Raw genomic sequence first — 23,865 nt, 5'->3', positions numbered from 1 at the left:
ATCAGATATGATCACTGTCAGTATTAGTGTTGGATTCTGTAATTCCTCACAAAAAATACATAAATTTTGTTTCTTTTTTTAACAGAACATAACAAATTGTAATCATAGTAATATAATCGTACCTGGCCATTTGAACACAGTGTCAAACTACACACATTTAATTGCAATGTTAGGTTTTAAATTGTACCTGTAGATTAAGATCTGCTTTTTAAATAACTGACCACAGAAACAATAATATGTCATATTAATTATTTTTCTTTTCATTATTAAACATTCATAATTTAAAAAAAATTAAATGTATTCATTTATCTCCTTCATTTTGGAGGTTGTCCAGACATTTTCTAGATTGTATAGCTGGTAATTGAAATAACTCTATGGCAGAGCATTTTACAGATTATACATGTGTCCTATGACAGTGCAGTGTCATGCTGACTAAGTGTTGTCATTAAATAAGCACTGTTGATGGTAAATGGTCAACGGTCTGATGGTGATGAGAAGGATTTCTCAACAATGACAATAATAGAAGTGCCTAAAAGGCTGATCTTTGAAAGAAGTCCAATGATTCTTGAAAGGAATCAGTAGTTTTTGATTGCAACAATAACTGATGATCAGTATTACCTCAATGTCTGAAATTTAAAGCTCTCTAGGCTCTGAATGTTGCAAAGGATGAATGCAATGGTAAATTACGGTTTTATTTTAAAAAAAGCATTCTTCATTCCTCTCCTAGTGGTATCACCTAAGATAGAATATTCTGAAGCTAATAGTCCTTCATTCAATTTTTCTGGTGGATTTCCTGAGGAGGTCAACACAAAATTTAAGAATCATGACATTATTCACTTCTGAATGTGGATTATCAGATGTTTAAGAATAGTAGATTAGATAATTTCAATCAAGAAATGGACAAATTAACATTAAATTTAATGGGAACTAGTAAGGCAAGGTAGAAAGAAAAGTATTATTTTTTAATTAATCAGGAATTAAAACAGAATTATGTATCAGAAATGCAAAGTGGGAATTGTATGTTAACACTAAGCTACAAGAGAAATGTTCAAAGAAAAAATAAATGTATACACTTAAAAAATTTCAAAATTTTTAAGAAATACTTACTTCCATTGTGGTGTAATAAGAACTTCTTTTCTTCTCTGTTGAAAACATTTTAATATCATTAGATTCATTTCTAACCAAATTGATATTTTCACTCTCGATATTAAGTTTAACATTTGGCATTAATTGATAAATGATTCCTTTAATAAAATTTAGCTCCCAGTCACTTGTATTTTGTGGCACTACCATCTTTTCAATCTGTAGTGTGAAAAAATATTATTTGATAGTGTCAAAATAAATCATAGATATACAAACTATAAACTACTATGATCTATAAATAATAATAACATTATTAAGTGACATAATTTTACACAAATATTTTTTATCAGTTTTCAAGAATGGTACTAATAATTAAGATTAATGTAAATATTGAGTTAAGTAATACCTTGAAAAAAAAACAGTGAACAGTGCAGTTCAATTTTCCTAAAAAGTTTAAACATGCTTTGTCTACAAACAAATTAAAAAGCATTTAAACAGGCGACTATACGGAACTGAACTTGCGGAAACAAGTTTCCATGTGGAGGGTAAACTTGTATCATTCCTTTCTTTATTGCAGCTTGCTTTTGCTGGTTTCAACTATTATCATAGGCACTAATTCTTGAATTAATTGTAGATCATACTTTTTTCTGAATATTTCAGTCCTCTATTTTCTGAAAAAACTAGAAAATTCTATTTCATTCTACATCATCAAATGACTTTTTAATATCAATGAATACAAGTAGATAGCTTTGTCTTTCTTCTGTTTAGCTTCTAATCTGAACATTCCTTTTTTCTGATTGATACTTTCTAATTAAATATAAGGGTTAAAATTTCTCCTAGTTATAATTTATTTATTCCTGTTTTTTTATGTGAAAAATAATAAAACAACTTTTTATTGAAATCTAAGGGCAGTATTATTCTCAAAATCTTTGAAAAATAAATTTGCACAGCTTATTCAACCTGTTTCATTTAGTAGTACATTAATTTTGTTGGTGTATTATAAATTACAACTGAATTATTGTTACTTAGATGTTATACAGCTCTATTAAACTTTGATCTTATCTTTATTTATCTTAATTCAGTTAGTCGGACAGACAGACAGATAGTGATTGTGCGGGGGTGAGGGGAGAGAGAAATTATGCAATATTTATGTTGAATTTTTGGGCTTGGGAACCTAAAAATGTTGAGGTATAAGAATAACTGATAAGCCAGAATTTTGCATTATTTTCATTACTTTACACTATAATAGCCAAATAAGAAACAAATAATAATAAATTAATTCTTTGTTTACTTACATATTATAATGTAACACATATATGAGGGCTATTTTTTTTTCAAGGTCCGATCGGTCGCGAAATAAAAACCAGAGCAAAAATCGGATGAACCTTTGCGCATATGTGTTGCCCAGCGTCTCTAGTATGGTCTTCAATCTCGCTGCGTCACTTTGTTTAGTTCTGAACACGCAGCTAGCACATAAACATGTCTACAACAATAGCATCTCCCGCCAAGGGTGAAGTGTGTGCGGTAATTCGATTTCTTCAGGCTGAGGGGTGTAATGCAGCTGAAATTCATAGACGAATAAGTAATGTGTACGATGAAACTGCAATGAGTGACAGCAAAGTGCGACAATGGTGCAGGAACTTTAAAACAGGACGTGTAGATATTCATGATGCAGGCGGTCAGGGAAGGAAGCGAGTGTCAACCGATGATCTCGTTGAGCGAGTGGATGAGGCAATTTGAGAAAATCGTCGGTTCACAATTTCTGTATTGAGTGATTCGTTTCCTGAAATTTCAAGGTCAGCTCTCTACACCATTGTGAGTGAGAGACTTCAGTACCGCAAACTGTGTGCGAGATGGGTTCCCAAGATGCTGTTTGACCATCACAAAACAATGAGAATGGACGCCTCCCTAAAGTTTCTCCAGCGCTACCACAATGAAGGAGAAGATTTTTGTAACAAAATTGTCACAGGGGAAGAGACATGGGTCCATTTCGAAACAAAAGAACAATCCCAACAGTGGATGCATTCTCATTCTCCCAGTAAACCAATGAAGTTCAAGCGAACCTTCTCCAACAGAAAGTGTATGGCTACCGTGTTCTGGGATTGGAATGGAGTTCTCTTGGTGAAATTCATGGCACGTGGCACGACCATCACTGCAGCCTCATACTGCGTGACTCTTCATCGTCTACAAAGGGCAATTCAGAATAAGCGGAGAGGAATGTTGTCATCAGGCATTGTTTTTCTCCATGACAATGCTCGGCCGCACACTGCAGCTGTGACAAAGAAGTTCCTGCAGTGTTTTCGTTGGGAAGTGTTTGATCACTCACCATACAGCCCAGACTTGGCTCCATCCGATTTTCACCTCTTTGCTCACATGAAATGCTGGCTAGGGGGACAACATTTTGGCACAGACATCAAGCTGTAGACCAGCGTAGAAACATGGCTGAAAATTCTCCATTCTATGACGAGGGTATTGGAAAATTGGTACCATGCTACGACAAATGTCTAAATCGGAGTGGCGACTCTGTAGAGGAGAAATAGCGTAACTATGTAAGTACTTGTTACAAATAAAAAAATTTTTATTTTCACTGTGGTTTTAATTTCGTGACCGATCGGACCTTGAAAAAAAATAACTCTCGTACTTTGGTGTGCAAAGTATATGTTCAATAAAATATTGTATAACTAACTAAAAAGGTTGTAGGTAACCTGACATGAAATACTCATGCAAATTACTTCTTAAACTAGGACAGCCAATTTCAAAATAACAAGGATGCGATGTAGGTTTACTATAGAATGTAAAGGGTTAATTGGTGCCTTCTTCACTGAAGAACATACTGTTACAATTTTCCAAACATGCTATTACAATTTGGCATCCCAAATGTCAGAGATTTTTGGTCTTACAAATGAAATCATTCTGTTTATCACACATTCACTTTATAGTGAACATCAACACTCTCAGAGGAAGCGATTATGATTAATGCTTTTTATACCTCATTTGCTTTCCATTGTCATACCCATAAGAAGACTGGGACAATAGTGTAAAGCAACAGATAAATGCACCCCTTCTGACAATAAACACTGCATTATATACATTGCCTCTAATCAGTAGAGGAAAACAGTATTACTATTGTTATCATTAATATATAAGCAAAAAATGAATAAAATTACAGCTGATGACTTACACCATCCTTTTTCATCTGTATAACAACTGCAGATAAAGTTAGTGGAAGTTCTCTAGTCTGGTTTTGAACTTCACTGTCTGACCACCAATTTGGTAATTCGCCATGCAGTTTTGCATATGACATATCAAAAAACTGAAAAAAAATATAGACATATATTTTTATTAAATTTAAATACTGTATAAGAATACTTATAAGTGGTAAATGAACCTTCATCTATCAAAACTTCACTGGTTTCCTACAATGAAAACTGATGTACCTTCCACAAGTCATTTTTGACTAAATGTTTGTGGAATCATCACTATATTTTATTCCTTATTTCATCAATAAATTTATTATTATTTTAAACCTGTTACATATTTTTGTAGCCAGAATTAATCCTTTAATTTTCTTTAATGAAGTAACCTGCAAATTGTTATTTTGTCTCTCCCTACCATTCCAACTACTGAGGTTTATGCAATATAGAAACATGTGTATGTTCCAAATCATCAGTTTTATAATGCATTTTTCTGGTTTCATGATATATCAATTATTTTTCAGAAACCTTAGATTTTTTTGTATAGAAAGTATTCACATAAAATGTACAGCAGTCCATAAGTTGAATTATGAATACAATCTGCAAAATATCTTAAGTAGTAGGCGAGTAAATTGAATGGTGTAGGCTAGTACTATATGTGAGTTTGAGCGTTTGAAGTGAGTGGTAGTGTTATTCTGCACTCTGGTTTTCTTTCTGTTTTACTGAGTTTTTTTGGTATTTTTACGGATTGTGGGACTGTGGAACTGGAATCTGACTGTTGGATTATTTTGAAAGTGCTATTATGTTTTTTTCGAGTTTTGGATGCTGGAATGATTTTTTATTTAAACTGTTAGATATCGACCTTATTGCTATAGGTAATAGGGCCTTTAATTGTCTGTATCTAAGTGATTACGTTGGTACTTTATTAGTAATATATTGTTTACTGATAGTGGCTATTATACTGATGGCTGATAACAAATTTTAGTTATTAATTAATTTTAATTCAATTTCTTATCATATCAGGTTTGATAAGATAGGTTGCTGTAGCTTGAAGAGTCAAGCTATTGTCTAATTTACATTTGTAGTTTATTGAATCCTTTCTGTATATAATTTAAGTACACACAGAGTGCGTCTGATCTACTACTATGAAGGAATCTCCAGAGAAAGAGTCTGAGAGTATGATGGCCTGAGTCTGGTCAGGCTACTATCAGTGTGACATTGGAGGCAGATCAGCCGGAAGGCCTTCCCCCTAGGCCTGCTACGGGTGGTAGGCAGGGGACAAAAAGGCTGAAAGCAAGGCAATCCTCTATGGAGGAGGAGGAGGAGAAGGAAGTGCCCCTTGGATTAGAGGTTCTTGTCAGCAGATTCGAATGGTTGCTGAAAGACCCGAGAAAGAATATTGATAAGAATATAAGGAAGAGTATAAAGGAGTTAGAAATGGAACTTAGCATAGCGGTGAAAGATCTGAGGAGGATGGTTACTGGTTCTTCTTTTACCATTGGCAAGAAACTGACTGCAGAGATAGCGACACAGACACGGGTTGCTACAGGCTGTCCCATTGAGGATGCTCTAAATAATGGGGTGCCAGCATCCCAGACGGTCGACTTTATCAAAAAAGACTGGCCAAACAAAGCCTTCAGAAGTACCCAAGTTGGGATTCTGGCAAAAATTGAGGGGATGCTCAATAAGGTTGCAGTTGTAGATATGCACACATTGACAGAACCTAGGTCAATGGACACACTGATTGCCAGACACCCACTAGTGGCCTGGCTGTTGAGTAAAAAGCTGGGAATGTCGTGTCAGCTGCTCTGGAGACGAGACTGATAGGGGAAGTTGGAGGTGGGGGTGGCCCCGGTTTCCAACATGTTCCATGTGGGTTACGTGAACTCGGATGATGGCGGAGATCTTGCGCCAGCATTAGTGAAGGTTTTTACGAAAATCAGAGAGAACAGCGGAGGCCGTTTGGGACCGCTACAAGCGGAGATATACGGGCAGGATACTGCTACCTGGAAGATCCTTGAATGTGAAGGGAGAGCGACGACTGTCGCTTCTATATTACTGCGCAGGTTGCCAAACTCTTAGCTGCATGAAGTAGCGATGTTCCCCCTGAGGATAACCATAGGACGGAGACTATAGTAGTCAAAACGGCGGCATCCTATGCGGACCTCCTTAAATCATTTAAGGCGGAGGTGAAAGTCCCAGCCGATTCAGAAATTTTCTCTATAAGGAAGGCTAGCAGCAATATGGAGATTAAAGTTAAGGAGAAAAGGGAAACCTATGACGCCCTTAAGCAGATACTTTCGTCAACTATAAAAGGCGGTAGTGTTCTCACGAAGACCAGGACGACCTTTCTCCGGGTACGGGACTTGGAGAACGGTATACAGCCGGGTGAGATCTTACAGGGGCTGTCTACGGCCTCCGGTCAGGAGTTATCGGCTGAAACGAGAGTGACAATTAGACCGCATTTTGGAGAAACCGGAGTGGCGATATGTAGACTCCCAGCACCGATTTTTACACACATTGTACAAAAGGGAAGGGTGAAGATCGGGCTTGTGAGCTGTAGAGTAGATGTTGTTGATTTCCCTCTGCGATGCTACCGATGTTTAAAAACAGGACATCTGGCAAGGAACTGCAGTGGCGAAGACAAGAAGGCTGTATGTTACAATTGCGGGGGCGACAGACATCACGCTGTAGAAGGTAGCAAAACACCGGTGTCTTACGTGCAATGCGGAAGGCCACCGCACTGGCAGTGCCACATGCCCCAAGGAGGCCAATAGTGATAATAACAAGGAAAACCGGGGGAGGACCGGGCGTACCTCAACCTGTTGATGGAAATGAAAATTGTTCAGTTTAATATGAACCATACGACACTGGCGCTTGAACTGCTGACAAGGTATGTCTCAGAGATGGGCATTGATATTGCGCTCATCTCTGAGCTCTACGTTCCGCGCTCGTGGCTGGAGTGGATTATTTCTGAGGATCGGGGTGCGGTCATCTGGCCGATTGCGCACCTACCTGTGCGAGAGCGTGGATTCGTCAGAGCTAGGATTGGAGGCATTTATTATTACAGCTGCTATCTTTCGCCTAACATGTCTGTGGAACGATACAGGGAAGTCTTGGCCTTGCTTACTAGAGACCTCGAAGCTCACCGGCCGACATTATTGGCTGGGGATTTTAATGCCTGGTCGGTTACCCGGGGGTCACCCAGAACCGACGTGAGGGGCAGATTGCTGACTGAGGCCGTCGCATTACTGGATCTAGAATGCCTCAACTTTGGAGGCGCACTAACGTTCAGGAGGGGAACCACTGGGTCCACTATTGATCTTACTTTTGCTACGCCGGCTTTGACGTCGCGGATTCGTGATTGGCGGGTGAGTGAAGACTACTTAGCGAGTGATCACTGGGCCATCCTCATGAGTGTTACAGGTGGAGGTTCTCCGGGGGCTGGGAGGTCGGTTCCCCGTGGCTGGAGTACGTGGGATATGGATCCGAAAGAATTTGCGGAGACGCTAGATTTCAGTGCGGTACGCGAGGGTACTACGGCATGAACGGGGCCGCATGTCTGGTCGACTGCTTGGAAACGGCATGTGCTGCTCTTCTCCCTGGCAGGTATTGTTGGAAGAATCGTTCCCCAGGATACTGGTGGACAGAAGGCATCGCTCGGAAACGCAGGGAGTGCCTTGGGGCTAGGAGGCTCGCGCAGCGTACGCGTTTCTACTCACTAGGATAGTTATACATGGCGCGATATAGGAGGTGCAGGAGCGAGCTCAATAAACTTATTAGAGACTCTAAAAGGGCATCTTGGAAGCAATTCATCTCAGAAATTGATACAGACCCAGGGGGGAATCCATTTACAATTGTCGTTAAAAGGGCACTAAAAGCTAGAGTCCCCTTATCACTGGACACCAGGGAGGTACAGAACATAATTGAGGGACTGCTCCCTCATGGGGATGGGGTCGTTGCAGATGTTGAGAACGATGGGAATTCCCCTCCACTTTTCACCAGAGAGGAGATTTCAGCAGCAGTGAAACGGATGCTTCTGGATAAAGCACTGGGACCAGACCTTTTGCCAAATTTGGCAGTTAAGGTGGCTGTTGGGGTGAACCCTGATGTCTTTTTGAAGGTATACAATAATTGTTTAGATGAGGGGGTGTTCCCTCAGAGGTGGAGACGGCAGCGCCTGGTCTTGGTTCCCAAGCCGGGGAGGGATCCTGTGCTTCCGTCCTCTTATAGACTACTGGCGATGATCGACACCATGCCAAATATACTCGAGCGCATGCTGCTGCAGAGGCTGACCAGAGTTATTGAGGACGCAGGGGGACTTTCTGATAAACAATTCGATTTTTGCAGAGGAAGATCTGCTTTGGACGCGGTATCGGAAGTTGTTGGTACGGCAAGGAGAATCGTTGGAGGGAGGAAGATCTGCGTGTTCGTGGCGCTTGATATTCGCAACGCATTTAACTGTGTGACCCATGACGCCATTAGGACTGCGCTGGAGAGTATGAGAGTCCCCCCATATCTGAGAAGGATAATTCTCTCTTATCTCAGTGAGCGCAAATTGATCAGCGAAGTGAAGGACGGAGCGGTCGAACGGTGCAAAGATAGCGGAGTTCCACAAGGGTCGATCCTTGGGCCGGTCCTTTGAAATATAGTGTATGATGGCGTATTTCGCACTCCTCCACCTACGGGCGTCACTCTCGTAGGTTACGCAGACGACTTGGCCCTCGTGGTGGAGTCGATTACCCTGAGAGAGTCCATCGCTCAGATAGAAGGCTCATACACAACAATCAAAACCTGGATGGCCGGAGTCGGGTTAACTGTGGCTCCAGATAAGACCGAGATTGTTGTGATTACAACAACCAAGCGAAGGCCAATATTGAAGATTGTGCTTGAGAGTCAAAGGATAGTTTCAAGGACTACGATAAAATATCTTGAAATATGGGTGGACGCCAGGATCGTTTCGGCACCCGCGTCTTGGATGCCTACTCGAAGGCTGAAAAGGTCATGCGTCCGGTTGCCAGATTACTGCCGAACTGTGAGGGACCGAGGCAGCAGAGGAGGAGACTGCTGTCTGGAGTGATATATTTCACGTTACTTTACGGCGCCGAGATGTGGGGAGGGGTCATCAGATACGGCATATACAGAGGTGCTCTCGAATCAATACACAGAAGGAGCTGCCTCCGTATTACAGCTGCATATCGCACGGTTTCTCGAGAGGCAGTCGAAGGTTGGCGGGAATATTACCTGTCGATCTGGAAATCACCCGCAGAAAGAAAATTGAAGAGAATCGGGCGTCAACAACTACGGAAAAAAGGAGATTGGCTAGCTTCATCATGGAAGAAATGAGGAGAGAATGGCCGATGCGGTGGGACACTAGTGATAGAAGCCGATGGACACACTGCATAATTGAGGACCTGAGAAGTTGGTGCGACAGGGCCCATGGCTTGCTGGATTACTAGCACACAGTTTCTAGCGGGCCATGGGGGGTTCAGAGAATACCTTTTTAGGTTTAAGCTAGATCACTCCGCTAGTTGTCCGATGTGTATGGACGAGAAAGAGACATCATATCACGTCTTCTTTCGGTGCCCCCGATTTGAGGATGCGGGGAGGGAAATATTGGACACCATAGATAAAAGGGAAATGTTTCTTCCAGAGGAACTGCAGAAGATCAAGTTGGAAACCGCGGAAAACTGGATGGCTGTAGCAAGGTTTGCTAGGAAGATCATGGAGGAGCTGTATGTCTGGGAAGAGTCTCGCAGGGGTAGAAGAAGTGGTCGTCGGAGAGTGCGAGGGCGGACAGGCATGCGGCTGAGAGCCTACGGGGTTCCCCGTACGTGTGGGGATCGCCTGGGTGTGATGAGGTCATGGGTACTCCGCTTCTGCATCCGATGGTGACCCATGAGGTAAGTATACTATAGTGTTCGATGTCTGTGAGGTGTTTGTTTATGTAATTGGATGTGACTGGCTTTGATGTGATGTGTGGAGTCTGCGGCGTGAGGTATGTTTTCTGAGTGATGATTGGATGTTGTGGAGTGTGTCGTGAAATTTAGTCTGATGTTTGGTATCTTGTGGGTGTGAGGTCCGTGTTTGTTGACTCTGGTGTCTGAATGTGTGTCTGAGCTGTACCAGGAAGGGTGGGTAGCCAGGGGTGGAAGTTTAGTCGGTAGTGCGCAGGATCACATACACATTAAACAACATATTGCAGAACCTGCTAGCAAGCCTGACACTGTCCAGGCGCCCATAAATGGGGTTCCTCCACCTCTTTAAAAAAAAAGGCTAGTACCATACGTCAGGTATGGACAGCATATGTTCTTGTCTGCCTACTAATATAATGATTTGTATGCCTATTTGATGTGGTGGAGATGGCATGTTGATCATTTATAACAGCTTAATTATGTGCTTATATCTGTTATAATTTCTTTGTTTGTAGTTTTACAATATAATTTTCCTGGTATTTGTTTGAATAGTATTTTTATTGCTTATTCATATATATTACTATTTTTATAGTTAATTAACAATTTTTGATTTAATGCTTGAAAGATTAAACAATGAATATATACAGCCTTAGTGTATCGGTTTCAGAATTGTAGACTTACTTAATTTTTATCTACAGCAAAATATTTATTATTATTTAAAGTCAAGTCATAAGTTATTTTGATTATATAATTCATGAATTTACTTAAAGAGACTAAAAAATCTCATGGAAGTAGTTAATGGAGTTAAGTTTATGAAGCAGTTAACGTTCTTGAAACAGTATTCACAATACACAGTCCTATTCTGTTTGAATTTTTTATTTTCTGTTACTGCAGATGAACTGCCACTATTAATCTTAAATAATAATGAGTTGTCACTTACATATAACCAACTTCATTATCAGCTATTCTACTAGTAATCTGTATTTAATAGTTACAGTCTGTAGCTCTTTAAGATAAAAAAAAAAATATTAACTGACGATCATTTTTTATATAGATGTCACATAAGACATCCTAGTGAAGTTATAAAGATAATATCAACACTTCTGTTGTATTTAAGAACATATATATGGATACTAAAAAAAACTCAGTATAGTAACAGCATATTACTTTTACAAATACTAATGCGATGGTATTTACTAATATTACAATTTCTTATGCCCATAATAAATAAGATTTCTGTATGGCTAAAACGATAAGTTCGTAAAGTTACTACTTTACCTTAACTAACATGATAGATAAATCATGAGATTGTAAAAGAACTTTTCCTTTAAAATCAATACCGGTGTACTGCTGCTTTAACTGAGGCATTCCAGCAATATTTCTCCCAGTTACTGAAAATGTATACTGTTGTCTTGGTTTCCATCCTGCTGTTACAGCTGAAAATAATATTTTTTACATTTAACCATTAAAATAATTATTCTCATAAAATTACACTATAACAATTTTACATTTAACTGACTTTAAAAAAAAAATCTTTTATTGATGAAAAATTCTGAGTATAAAAAAGAAACAAATATAAATAGTAGTCATAGCAAGATCCATATTGCTTCATTGATGTGTCAAAATTAACTGGCCCAGGTGTCTTAATCAGTAATATTTCAACCAGATAAGAAAAATATTTTTTAGGAAGTACAGAATATAATTAATATAGTAGCAGGACAATATCTTTGCTTTTGGAGAGACATTTTATTAATAAATGTAAGTGAAATATGTAGACATATTGAAAATAAAAAGGAACACAGATTTAAAATAAAATATACATTTTCATCTAGATTTGTAATGTCTAATGCTTAAATATTAGTAAAATTAAATTAAATTTGTAAATTAACGTAAATGCTCTTCTATCATCAAACCGCATTTAAAAATTTATTAATTACTCAACATGTTGAGAATAACTGCCTTCTATACTGAATTCAGTTAGATTGTAGACTGAAGAATAAACGAACGTTGCGTTTGTGTTAGTGATTTCATGTTTTTGCGAGTCACGTCCTTGTATCAAGCCGATTTACAACGCGGCCATATCTATATACAACACAATAATCATTACTCAATTAGTCACCGTATAATTAATTAGTCATATGGTACTTATCAAACGTTTATAAATTTATAATATTATGTCTTTCACTTCTACTAAAACCCTTAATCTTTTTATGTGATCACCCTTTTGTTCTCATGTTAAATTTTTGGGTTTCTGTTACTTGTTTATTTACTCTAATGTTATTTAAAGTTAATATACCGGTAATGGAATTTTTTTAAGTTTATTGAAACGTGAGTGTAGTGTATTCCTAGATTTGTGTATGTACTACTTGAGTTATACCGTTATTTTGACACCATGTCTAATACCGATTTAGTTAGCTGACAATAGTGCACGATTATTGATATCCTCCCTGAAAAAAAGGCCGCGAAAAAAGCCCTTAAGTCGTACGGAAATGCACATAATTTTAAATGCTTACAAAATCGAATTACAGAGTAATCCAACGGCATTGATTTTGGATGTCGTTAATAAAACTGCTAACATAGGTGGAAGTTTTGCTGCTTCAGTGTACAACGTGATTCTCAAATATAAATCTACTAATGAATTACGGTCTCCTAAGAAAACAAAACCCCGCAGGTCAATCGAAGAAAAAGTCGACGATTTCGATAAAAACGTGATTTGTAAAAAAGTACATGAATTTTATTTTCGAAACGAACTGCCTAAAATAGACAAAGTGTTACTAGTGGTAAATGGCGATAATAATCTACCAGATTTCCGAAGAGCAACATTTTATAAATTGTTAAAATTATGAACTTTAAATACGAAAAACGGGGCGGGAAAGTGCTTTAATTGAAAGGGATGATGTTATTATATAGCGAAGACATTACCTCACTGACATAAAGAAAACGAGGCAAGAAGGGCGTAGAATATGGTAGATGGATAAAACTTGGGTCAACGGTCACACGAAAAATTTCGTTTGGAAAGATAATGCTGTGAATTCCTCAAAAGAAGCGTTTCTGTCTGGTTCATCAACCGGTAAAAAGGCTCCATCGGGTTAAGGTAGGCGTCGCATTTCGGCAGTAATACCAGGTTTGACAATGGTGGTCACTGGATTTTTTAATCTAAATCTACAGGAAACTATCAAAACGAAATGAACAGCAGGTCTTTTGAGAAATGGTTTAGCGAAGTGTTGCCTCTTCTGAAAGATAATTCGGTTATTGCCTTAGACAACGCCCCTTATCATTCATATAAAAAGGAAAAAATTCAAGTCGTGTCTTGGAAGAAGAATGATATCAAAATATGGCTTAGTTCAAAAGGAGTGATTTTTGAACCGGATAAACTTTATTTTTTTCTTCTTTTTATAGAGCGGGAGGAACCCCATTTACGAGCGTCGAAGCAGTATTGGACTCCCTAAAGTTTCCGCAAGATGTTATTAAGTGCGTATGTTTCCTGCACACTACCGAGTAAACCTCCACCCCTAGGTTTCAGCCCCTCCTCGAATCGCTTTGCAGTATTACTTCAGGAAGGGGGGAAACACCTGCAAACACAATCGGTCACCGCAATCACAACTGAATCATCCAAACACACAGTCACGCAACACAACCCGTGCAACACCAAGGATAGCACCAACACAATGAATAACAAATCACACACATCACAACAAAGAAAAAACACACGTAACACAGGAATTTTTTCCGTTCTGTGAACTCTCATGGTAACATGGCAACCCACACTCATTCAATATAACTACGCAACCATAATAACCAACATCAAGAGTAAAAAATCACACACACAAACAGACTCACAATACAGAACTTACGCCCAGTATTTACCAAGTGGAAACTGTTTTCCGTAATAACGAGAACGCTATCGAGCACCAGCAACATAGTGTCCACGGTTTCACCGCACCAAGGTGAATCCTAGACGCTCAGGAGGTCCCAAGGCGTTCGGCCGCGGGCCTGTCCGCCCGCGGACAACTGAATTGAATTTATTTATTGATTATCATAGAGATTTTATCTAAAATATTAGTGAACTTTTACTGTAAGTGGACAATTGACAATTTCATAACTCTTAAAAAATTCAAGGAAACTACGTAACAATTTTAATGAATAAAATACTCAAACACCGGGTTGCTCTAGTGGTGAACTCGTCATCGCAAATCAGTTGATTTTGAAGTCGGGAGTTCCAAGGTTCAAATCCTTGTAACGGATTTGAATACTAGATCGTGGATACCGGTATTCTTTGGCGGTTGGATTTCAATTAACCACACGTCTCAGAAATGGTCGACCTGAGACTGTACAAGACTACACTTAATTTACATCCATACATATCATCCTCATTCATCCTCTTAAGAAATCACCTCCGGAATTTAGCCTCCAGAATCACCGCAAGGTGATTCCGGAGGCTAAACAGAAAAAGAGAGAATGAATAAAATACTCGTGGGTTATGAGATGTGCCGAACAAGGTAAGAAATATTTATTGATCATTTAATATGTCTTAATTTATTTAAATTTAAAATATATGTTTAGTTTTTGTAAAATGTAATAGCGGATGGTTAGTGAATATTAACGTAACGTCGTGTAGTTTCTTTTATATGCATTACGATTTACAGGAGATACTTGCGAATCTGCCGCTTGAACACTCGTATGCGCAGTTTGTTTACTTCAGCTCTAGAAGCTCATTGAATCTGGTATAAAGTGGGTATACTGTACGCATAGATAAAGTATCTTGTGCAAAAATAATAAATATTAGATAATAAATTAATAGTTTTCTTAAAAAAAATAAAAAAATAAATTTTGTACTTTTAAAGAAATTTGTCTCTGGTAACCTTCCAGAGTGATATTAGCAGGTCTTGCAACAATAAAAACCTTTTCGTGAATGGATGCAGTATATTTAAGAAACTGTTAAATGCTTATTTTTTCATGTTTATTTTATTTTACTGGAACAAATTGGCTCCTGCTTAACAAAAATGTAGTATTTGTTTTATAAATTAATTTATACACGATTAGTCATTTTCGTAATTTTATAAAATGATTGTAATTTTATAAGCTCATATCCCACAAGCTTGAAAAATTAGACGATAACGTAAATATTCTAATAATAGTTAATGAACAGTCAAAATGTTAAAATTGCGGTTGGATTGGAGAAATTTATACAATTAATTTTAACATTCAACATTTAACAAGACTTACTTTATAAATTAACTTTATAACATAACTAGTAATTTATAAATTAAATAATAAATTATGTATTAATAATAGAGATATTTTTTTGTCAAATATGATAAGCGAGCGTCAAATATGAGTTTTACGCTTTCTTTTAACTTAAAAAAAGTGTTGATCATTGTTGTCCAATAAAAGTTTTGTACTACAGAAGTAATCACGAAACCTAAAGAAATTATGACGGTGAAATAAGTAGTTATATTACATCTGTTATTCTGCTGCTTGTTTAGTGACAATCCTGCACAATAAAATAATCTAGAAGGCCTATCCGCTGTTCTTTAGCAGATATACTGAGTACTTACACGATTTAATTTTTTTTTTAGATTTATAGAAATTTTTATAGTCTTTAAATGATAGAGCAAGGTCAAAACCTCTTTCATATCTGTGTGTATTAAAATCTGATGTTTGTGGAATTAATTATCACAAATAATATTGTGTGGAATTGTGTTTCTGCATAATAGTAACATAACCCTAGTGCTGGAGCGCACTTTGATAAATAATCTATCATTCGAAATAGTTAAGTATAAAAAAAATCTCATTAAAATAAATAAGTAATATCTACTACACAATAAATTTTTGGTTATTATTTTTGCTTAGTCCTTAAACAATATTTAAGCAAGACTAAAAGATGACAGGTCAGAATTCGTATGTATTATATAATGAAGAAAACAAAAATATCTCCGATTCTATCACATATTAATGTGAACATAAACAAGTAAAATGAACTTTGATTTTTCTTTCTTCTTTTGTTTACTTTTCACGATGTCATGAACTTTGGAACACGTGTGTAATTTTTTAAAAAAGCCTATTGCTGATGAAGTAACAATGTAATCAAATACAAATAAATAGCCTACATTTTTAATAAAAAAAAAAAAAAAAATAGATTAATAGGATAAAATGTATATATCTATGTAATATACAAACACGTACCGCCTGATTGACTCACCAGTGACGCAAATTCTAAACTATAAAAAGATTTTGGAGTTCAACAATAAGAAAACTTACAGGTAAATTCACAAATTTTGGGGTACGACTTGTCCGGGGATACAATTCTTACGAAAATTTTGTTTAGCAAGTAGAACTAGACCTCAGAGCGATGAATTATAACAAAATTGTTTTGTCAAACATGTTTAGCTACTCTTCGAACCGCTTGTGAAATCGGGCTGCGATTTTTGTTACGTAATTTTTTATTAAAAAAAATCAGCCGAATAAATAATATACATTAATTACCGCGCCAGGAATAAAGGAAAGATAAAAGAAGGCCTCGAATCGCAAAAATTACGAGAACCATTGTTGTCCGGCATAAACAGGAAAAAGGAAAAAGCTAAAAACTCACGATCTAACTCTTTGTGTCATGTCGCGGGGGGGGGGGGGAGGTGTTGGTGTGGAGTTCTAATTAAGCTTTTGAAAATTGAATATGAATTATAGTTACAAATTCTAACACATAAAGAGGTTTTGCAGCCACAAAAACAATTGGGAAATTTCTTCTTCTCCACTAATCGAAACTGATGGGAAAATTTACAAATTAGGAATACGACCCCTACGGACACATAGTTCTCTCAGGGATTGTTTGTTGAAACATGTAGGACCTCGGTGCGAAAAATTGCGAGTCACTGCACCCCGCCTTCGCCGTAATGCAATTCCTTTATGCAAACAGATAAGGATAAGGTCACGAAAGTGGTGTAAATATTTTGTTTTTGCTAGCCGTGACGGAAATGAAGAAAATTTCACCAATTTTTAATCTAACCCAATTCAAAGGACGTAGAGTCCCCTCCCCCCAGAAAGAAAGAAAAAAATCAGAAGTTATTAGTGAAATAAAATTTTATGTACTTTTCATTTTATTTAAAAAAATTTTACAATCGGAGGTTAATTGTTAATAAATCAATATATTTAAATTAACAAAAAGAAAAGTTAAAAAAAAATGTTAATATGAAGTCGGATTCGAACTGATGTGTACATGGTTACGGATCCGACAAGTTCTCACTTACACCACATACCTACTTGAGCGACGTGAAAAAAAAAATATATAAACTAATATAAAATGCTAAGGAAATTTTTAGGGCCATTTTTCTTGAGTATAATTGAATATTGCGTCTTAGTATTTTGTGATGAAGACACGTAAACGGTGTATTATTCACATAGTCAATATGGTTCAAATCGGTGTCCCGAAGCCCGTGCCATATACTGATTTAACCTTTTGTAGAAAACTGTCACTAGAGTTATTTTCTTTCAGAATTAGAAATAATTTGCTTACGAAAAACAGTTTTTTTTTTAACATTAAGCGTGATCTTAGTATATTAGAATAATTTTATTTCCAAAGCCTATCTCGTTTTACCTTTTACAAATTCTCAAAAGCGATTAGCCAGAATATTGAAATTTTTTATTTAGGACTGTTGTTAACATCTGGTTGTGCACCTTCCTTTTTGATTGCAATCGACTGGGCAATCGACATTCAGAATAATTGAATGTTATGTCGATAATAAAAATTGTATATCATATCTGATTATTTAATATTAATAGAAAATTACAATTTAGAATCGTATTATTCTTGGATTTTCTTAGCAAAATCTTCTAAAAATTGTATATTTATTTAAAAATAATAATTTTATTTAATTATTTAACAGAACAATAAAATACAATGTTATGTTGGTACTAACTGTAATTTTTTGAATTGTATTCAATTTAAAGTAATTGTTGAAAATTATTTTATTAATTACAGTTGACATTTGGATCCAAATAATATTTAAAAAATAAATATTTGTATTTACTTTACTAGAAAAATTATTTTCATTTATAAATAAGAATGATTTGCAAATTATTAATTTCAAAATACTTACTCTATCCTTCAAATTTACATTTCTATTTAGTAAAAATGTAAGTATCTTTCAAGTGACAACTTTTTCTTTTTATTATAGGAAATTAATTCTGGTTGTAGAAAAAGTATAGTACATAACTCAACTTGTAATATATTACGTACTCGTAAAAATACTTAACTTTTTTCACTTGTGCGTAATATGCTTCTTACAACTCTTGTTACATAGTACTATTCTAGATCAATATTATTCGAATCATCGTGAGTTGCTGATTAACAAAAGTTTCAAATTTCTGGTGTGTCGTATAAATAATATTAAAAATATAATTAAACTATTCTCCATTTAGTGAACTACTCTATACTGGTTACAAATGTTAATTTTGCCCTTACAGTGTAAAATATTCAATTTTTATTACTGGATTATTTGTTGAAAAATCAAAAATGAAAAAAAAAACAACCATCATACAGGAAAAAAAAGATAACATGGAGAAATATAGCTAAAAAAAAAAAAAAAAAAAAAAATGAGAAGAAGATGAATATAAAGAGGAAGAAAATGTTAAAACCACGTTTTTGTTTTCATTTTGTTGATGGTTACAACATAATAATTTTAAAAACATAGCATTAGATATGATATAAGACTTACATTTATTTAAAGAGTAATAAAGGGACTTTTACTCTATTCTAATATTTCGGGTAAGATTGTTGAATTAATTATCGTAAAATAATTGATGTTAATAAAAACTAATATTTTAGCGATTGTGTAACTGTCGACTTTATTAAAGAACTGGAGGATCGTATCTCACTTTCAAATGAAATAAGTTTAAATGAAGTAAAATAAACAATATGTGTATATAATTTAATAGGAGTACAAGGAAGTAATGTAGTACCCACATCAGATTTTTTATTTTAAGGTATTGTTTTTATATTTTAAATACACACTTTCTAATAAGTTAAATTACGATCATATGAGTCTACCTATGGATATATCCGCCTATTAGGTGCTCAGTTCAGACTGCTGGAGAATATATCCGCTGGGTTGATGTTCAATTTACACTATCGGCGGATGTATCCGAACACATTTTTTAGGTCTAAAAGATGTAAAAAACATTTTCCTGTAATCTGGTCAAATATTGTTCTACAAACAGGTCATTTTCAACATGATAACTAATATTTCAACAAAAAACAATTTTTGATCTCAACTCGTGAAGAAATACGGATATATTGTAAAAGTACTTGTTCTACAGAGCGGCCCAAAAGTCACAGTACAGCCTATTATTTCAGAAGTTGTAAAGAAAATGAAACATTTGGATACACCAACGTAAATTAGGTATCAGACACCTTTCTTTCTTTTTTCCTGTTTAGCCTCCGGTAACTACCGTTTAGATAATTCTTCAGAGGCTGAATGAGGATGATATGTATTAGTGTAAATGAAGTGTAGTCTTGTACATTCTCAGTTCGACCATTTCTGAGATGTGTGGTTAATTGAAACCCAACCACCAAAGAACACCGGTATCCACGATCTAGTATTCAAATCCGTGTAAAAATAACCGGCTTTACTAGGACTTGAACGGTGGAAGTCTCGACTTCCAAATCAGCTGATTTGGGTAGACGCGTTCACCACTAGACCAACCCGGTGGGTAGGTATCAAACACCTTTGGGGCATAACACAACAACGGCCACCATTTTGAATCGTCGTCCATTTATTTAAATGGGGAGGGGGTCATGTGACATATCAAAACAGATTGAAATTTTGGCAGGAATTTATTTCTGCGATCAGATTTCACATAACTGTTATGGTGCAGGAATTATCGGCATCCAAAAGTTTGAAAATATTTTTTTTTTTGCAGGTGACATATGATGGATTTGACGAAGAAAGAGCGAATTGAGGTGATCCTGATGTCTGGTGAACGAAGCAGTCGAGGCGTTGCAGCAGCTTTCAACAGGCGCCACCCAGAGAGACTACCGATTTCGCATAACACTGTTGCATGCCTCATGTCCAAATTCAAGGAAACTGGAAATGTGTCTGACAGGCGACGTAGTGGTCGTCCCAAATCTTCCACTGATGAAGCAACCTTAACGATGGTCTTAGCTGTCTTTGCAAGGAGCCCACAAAGCAGCACTTGACGTCTTGCAAGTGAAATTCGTGTTAGTCGTTCTTCCATTCCGCGTATTCTTCATAGCAACAAATGGTACCCATTTAAGATGCAAATGCTGCAAAAAATTTCTGAGGATGACCCAGACAGACGTGTCTAGTTCTGTATGTGGGTATTACGTTAATATCAGAACAACCCTATATTCCCACAGAGTATCCTATTCAGTAACGAGACTATGTTTTACGTCAGTGGCGAGGTGAACCGGCAGAATTACCGATATTGGTGCGATGAAAATCCGCACTTGATTGACCCATCCAATGTTGTTGGAGATGTTAAAATTATGGTGTGGTGTGGGATATGGGGTACCCGTGTGGGTATCCCACACCAATCTTCATCGATTGCTACCCGTGTGGGTACCAATCTTCATCGATGGAACCCTTAATTCCGAGTGGTACTTGGACATGCTGGAGACACTGTCTTTCCTTCCCTTTAAAATGAAGATGGAATATTCCTTTCGTTTTTTCAACAATATGGTGCTACGCGACACTTTGGATTGTACTGTGACTTTTGGACCACTCTGCATTAAGGTCCTGGAAGGGTTAAATTGTTTTCAGAAGCATGCGAGGAATTTACTGACTACAATTTTACATCTAATAAGTTCATGGAGCAAAGGATATGATAGTATCTTTCTAGCAATAAATATTTTCATTTACAGTATTTAAATTTAGTACATACTATTAATTCATGTGTCAAAAAATACAAGCTCCAAAGTAAAATGATTCAACATTTTTCCATAGCATAATAAAAATAATACCCTTAATATATCACTATTACTTTATTTTATAAATCAGATTTAGCATTCTAAAAGTGGGTGCAACAAAATTTTTGCAACTGTTCCAAGGAGGGATAAAGATATTGGACAAAAAATTATTTTGTATTCTTCTCTCAAAGATCTTCTCCTACTTGCCAAAAAAATGTTCATGGAGCATGTATCCCTGGGATAGTCATATCCTGAATTTGTGAATTTTCCTGTCAGCCTCGGGTGTTAGGGAACAAAATAAGTTCTTATTGGATTTTTTGCACTCTGAGACTTTTGTGTGGGTTAGAATTTGGGCAGTGAGTGAGAGTGGCATGCGATTTTACGTTATTAAAAACTCATTTTGTTAATGAAAACCTCATTCCGACCATTGTGTGCAATTTAAAAAAAAAAAAATTAACATAATTCTCAATTAAATTCATATTTGTTTCATGAAAGAAAATTTTTAAAGGTAATACCTACACTAAAAAGTGCATTGATGACTACGATGAATAAAACATTTTGGGAACTATGAGATCAGGACCTATGAGCTGAGCTGCATTAATCTTGTCAATTCTACGTAGAAATGATTATGATAAGATTTGACATTTTACTGCCAAACTTTGCAGTCTAAACGTCAAAGTTTTCTGAGGTTTTCTCGATTTACATTAAATCTGCCGATGGTACTGAAAATTCAAATCTAAGTAAAAAAGAAAACACTTGTTCATATTTCTTTCAATAGATCTAAAATGAAAAATGTAATTTAAAAACTTAGGAGGAAATCATTGTTTTTATGTTAAATAACAAAAAGGTGACCAGTTTTATTGAATTTTGGAAAAATTAGAAAATTTGGTAAATACAAAGAATTCTTTTAAATTTGATTACTTAAATATGAAATTTTATTCAATAAATTTCTATATAAATAAGTTACCTTTAGTGTACCAATTTATATTTACAGTTGCAGTGTTCAGATTTTTAACCTTCATAACAGAAAACTTTATTAATTGCAGCTTAATGAAAGCGGAAAGGTGAGAGCAGTACTATTATGCACTCTTATTTAAGATTATACACATTATCTAGTCATATAATCATCGAATTTGTAGTAGTTTCTTGTATAGCAATGGAATTTTTAAGATAAGTAAATATAATTCTTAGAGAATAAAATATCCACTCTCTAACTATATGTGATGGCACAACATATCGCTTGGTTTTAGAAATTAGATTGGTTGTGTAATACAACAAGAGTTATATATCTGTAAGTTGCCTTTTTTTCTCAAAACTGAAATTTCAAATGACTAGTCCACATTAGTTCTGAATATCAGATTAACCAAAATCTGTAATAAAATTTTTGCACTGATGAATTAAAATAAATAATTATGCATCTCTTTTCTAAGCTAATAATTAAAAACAATTATAAAATAAAATAACAACTTACTCAATATGAATGAAAAAACGAAGATGACTAATTTTAACTTTTCAATCATGTGCATCTTGAGAGGATTGAACTGCAATGATTGTGAAAGCTTAATAAGTTTGTTCAATAGTAATTTACATACAATGAATTTTCTAAAGTTTAAAAAGTATTTTTTTTTTTTATTTTTTATAGAGAATCTGCTATCAGCAGCAATGTTAGTTATCTGAACTTAATTAAAATTGTTTGACCTTTATTTTAATATATAAATAATTAAATAAACAATAATGAATATTCAGCAAAATTTCTGTGATTACAAACACATGGCTGAATCATATTTTTATGCATAATCTTTTGCTATAGATAAAAATATTCTTTCTTATAAAAAATAAATAAAGAATAATCAATTATGTTAAACTGAGATAAGAAAAAGGAAACAACATGATATTAAAAAAAAACTATATTAACATATTCAGTATTAAACAATTTTTGTAACATGTTCAGGTCCTGAATAAGTTAGTAAACCGTAACCCCATATAACCTGGAATTTTCAAACAGTGGTGCTTGGAAGTGAAAAGACAAGTAAGAATTAAATGCAAACATTCAAAACCTTTTATAAGAAACCATTTCCCAAAGATTGTTGAACATAAACAAAACCTGTGTGCAGTTTCCCTGGGTCGAGGTTCTCTATACTATTGTTTGGTGGTTATGATTACTAGCAGTCATGCCATTTTAATTTAAAAAAATTAAACATAATTAAAATTAAAAAAAATAATATTAAATTATTTAAATTCCAACTTCTTGAAGACAGAGCTAAATAACAAACTTGTAATTACCAACATCTTATTAACAGTTAATTTGGTGTCAACTTAAAAAAGTTGAAATTTAAATAACTGGATATATTTTTAAGATAGACTTTTATCTTTAATTTTTATTAAAAATATGGTAACATATAAATAAAAGTACATGTAGATAGATATAAGGCAAGAAACGTTCTTGAAAGTAAGAAAAGAAATGTAGAAAAAATGTTAAATAATTATTTAAAAGGTGTGAGCTAAGGATGTTTGGAAAACATGAATATATGTTATTACTCTTTAATTAAAGTTTTCAAACTAATATTTATTGAAGTTTCATGAAAAATACTTTGGATATCAGAATGATTTCAGGCTATATAACTTTATGCTATAACAGTCCAGTACTTAGTAATGATGACAGCAAATAAAATAAGTCTTCTTATCGTCTATGTGACGATATAATTTTTTGTTTAAAAACTTTTCCACAGATATTATCTCATACAGAGCTTAC

The 23,865-nt window shown here is 35.4% G+C and overlaps 1 protein-coding gene across 3 annotated transcripts in view; it reads right to left on the bottom strand.

Moving 5' to 3' along the window:
• The window catches only part of LOC142323347 (vitellogenin-like), a 99,374-nt gene extending 76,630 nt beyond the window's left edge, over positions 1 to 22,744 (bottom strand). For 2 of the 3 annotated variants that reach the window (XM_075362852.1, XM_075362853.1), the window contains exons 1-4: positions 22,585 to 22,743; positions 11,471 to 11,628; positions 4,265 to 4,396; positions 1,108 to 1,302 (exon numbers count right to left, since the gene is read on the bottom strand). In XM_075362852.1, the coding sequence (XP_075218967.1) occupies positions 1,108 to 1,302; positions 4,265 to 4,396; positions 11,471 to 11,628; positions 22,585 to 22,639 (540 nt within the window). In that variant the 5' untranslated portion in view covers positions 22,640 to 22,743. Of the gene's footprint in view, positions 1 to 1,107; positions 1,303 to 4,264; positions 4,397 to 11,470; positions 11,629 to 22,584 lie in introns of all 3 variants that reach the window. The other variant, XM_075362854.1, reaches the window with a different exon arrangement.
• Positions 22,745 to 23,865: the final 1,121 nt, after the last annotated feature.

Source organism: Lycorma delicatula, chromosome 4, assembly GCF_047948215.1.
Source record: "Lycorma delicatula isolate Av1 chromosome 4, ASM4794821v1, whole genome shotgun sequence".
NCBI lineage: Eukaryota > Metazoa > Arthropoda > Insecta > Hemiptera > Fulgoridae > Lycorma > Lycorma delicatula.
Note: the sequence above shows the minus strand (reverse complement) of the source record. Positions and strands in the feature narration are given on the sequence as shown.